This window comes from Nicotiana attenuata, unplaced genomic scaffold (genome assembly GCF_001879085.1).
Source record: "Nicotiana attenuata strain UT unplaced genomic scaffold, NIATTr2, whole genome shotgun sequence".
In the NCBI taxonomy this organism is placed as follows: domain Eukaryota; kingdom Viridiplantae; phylum Streptophyta; class Magnoliopsida; order Solanales; family Solanaceae; genus Nicotiana; species Nicotiana attenuata.
The window spans coordinates 1-2,077 of NW_017675970.1; the positions used below are offsets into that span (position 1 = coordinate 1).

General features: G+C 47.0%; 1 protein-coding gene across 1 annotated transcript; it reads right to left on the minus strand.

Annotated features, from left to right (window-relative positions):
* Window positions 1-1,062: 1,062 nt before the first annotated feature.
* On the minus strand, window positions 1,063-1,869 carry LOC109220633. Its single transcript, XM_019385093.1, has one exon. It carries the CDS (start codon window positions 1,867-1,869, stop codon window positions 1,063-1,065), a length of 807 nt encoding a protein of 268 aa, XP_019240638.1.
* Window positions 1,870-2,077: the final 208 nt, after the last annotated feature.

Sequence of the window (2,077 nt, forward strand, 5' to 3'; positions counted from 1 at the left end):
AAGATTGCCATCATACATCTTTAGAAGGTCCCCGGAGCATTACAAAGTCCAAATGGCATTCTTGAGAAGGCGAATGTGCCATACGGACATGTAAAGGTTGTCTTTTCCTGATCCTCCGGGGCAATGAGAATTTGATTGTACCCCGAGTAGCCATCAAGGAAGCAATAATAAGCCCGGCCCGCTAAACGATCAAGCATTTGGTCCAAAAATGGTAGAGGGAAATGATCTTTTCTAGTGACCTTGTTGAGCTTTCTATAATCCATGCACACCCTCCAACCCGTGACCGTCCGGGTAGGAATCAATTCATTGTTGGCATTAGTGACGACCGTCATACCCCCCTTCTTTGGCACACATTGGACCGGAGAGGTCCATGAACTATCCGAAATTGGGTAGACCACACCAGCGTCCAACCACTTGATAACCTCCTTTTTCACCACCTCTTGCATAGCTTCATTCAACCTTCGTTGGTGTTCAAGAGACGGCCTTGCATCCTCCTCCAATATGATCTTGTGCATGCAAAAGCGGGGCATATACCCCGAATATCCGCCAACGTCCATCCAATCTCCCGCTTGCGCTTTTGTAGTACCGCCAAAGTGGCGTCAACCTGCAAGTTAGTTAAGCAAGACGAAAGAATAACAGGCAAAGTGAAATTAGGACCCAAGTATTCATACCTGAGGTGAGGAGGAAGTGGTTTCAACTCCAACACCGGCGGCTCCTCAATAGATGGCTTGGTTGGGGGAGTTTTCCAATTCTCAAGGTCCAATGATAACTTCCTACGCTCATAAGAGGACGAGCCCATACCATGCAAAGCATTTACACATTCAATTCTCCCGGCATCATCATTAGCCTCCATGTTCAAAAGTACCACTTCAAGTGGATCTTCAACATTAATCATTGCGCTTGTGTCATCCACTATCACCGCCGTGACAATGTCAACAAACGAGCACACCTCGGTGCTATTTGGTTGCCTCATAGACTTTCACACATGGAACACCACCTTTTCATCACCAACCCGGAAAGTCAATTCACCCGCCTCAACATCGACCAAAGCCTTCCCCGTGGCTAAGAAAGGCCTTCCAAGATGATTGGGACTTCAAAGTCCACCTCACAATCTAGTATCATGAAGTCGGCCGGCAAGATGAACTTATCAACACGAACAAGGACATCATCGATCATTCCCAAAGGCCGCTTCATTGACCTATCCGCCATTTGGAGCCTCATCGAAGTCGGGCGAGGTTGTCCAATCCCCAAAGTCTTGAAAACTGAATATGGCATTAAGTTGATACTCGCCCCCAAATCACAAAGGTCTTTTGCAAAGTCGACGCTTCCAATGGTGCATGGAATAGTGAATGCGCCGGGGTCCTCAAGTTTTGGAGCCATGGAATGTACAATTGCGCTCACTTGATGGGTCATCTTGATTGTCTCACACTCCATTGATCTCTTCTTTGTAACCAAATCCTTCATGAATTTTGTGTATCCCGGCATTTGCTCGAGTGCCTCCACCAAGGGCACATTGATAGTCAAACTCTTCATCATCTCAATGAATTTCTTAAATTGATTATCACCTTTTTGCTTTGCCAAACGTTGAGGGTAGGGCGGAGGAGGCCTAGGCAAGGGTGCCTTGGCTTTGGGAACCTCCGGCTCGGGCATATCTATCACGTTTTCCCTAGACGGGTTCACGTTCTCTTGCGTCTCCTCCTCAACCTCATGAATGTCAATCCCCACTTCATTTCTAACACTTGGTTCCACCACATCATCAACCCCCATAGGAATATCATCATCACGCAACTCATCTTCATCAACCATGACTCGACTCTCTCTTGAGGCATGCACATCACCGCCTCGTCCACTTCGCGTGGTCACCGCCATCACATGGTTGTTGTGTCCACCCTTAGGGTTTACTACCATGTCACTTGGTAGAGCACCCTTTGGGCGAGAGTTTAAAGATTGGGAAATTTGTCCTATTTGCACCTCTAGGTTCCAGATAGATGTGTTGTGAGAAGCCAATTGAGCATCAGAATCTTGGTTCTTTTTCATCATTTGCTCAAACATCATCTCTATTCGCCCCATATCACTT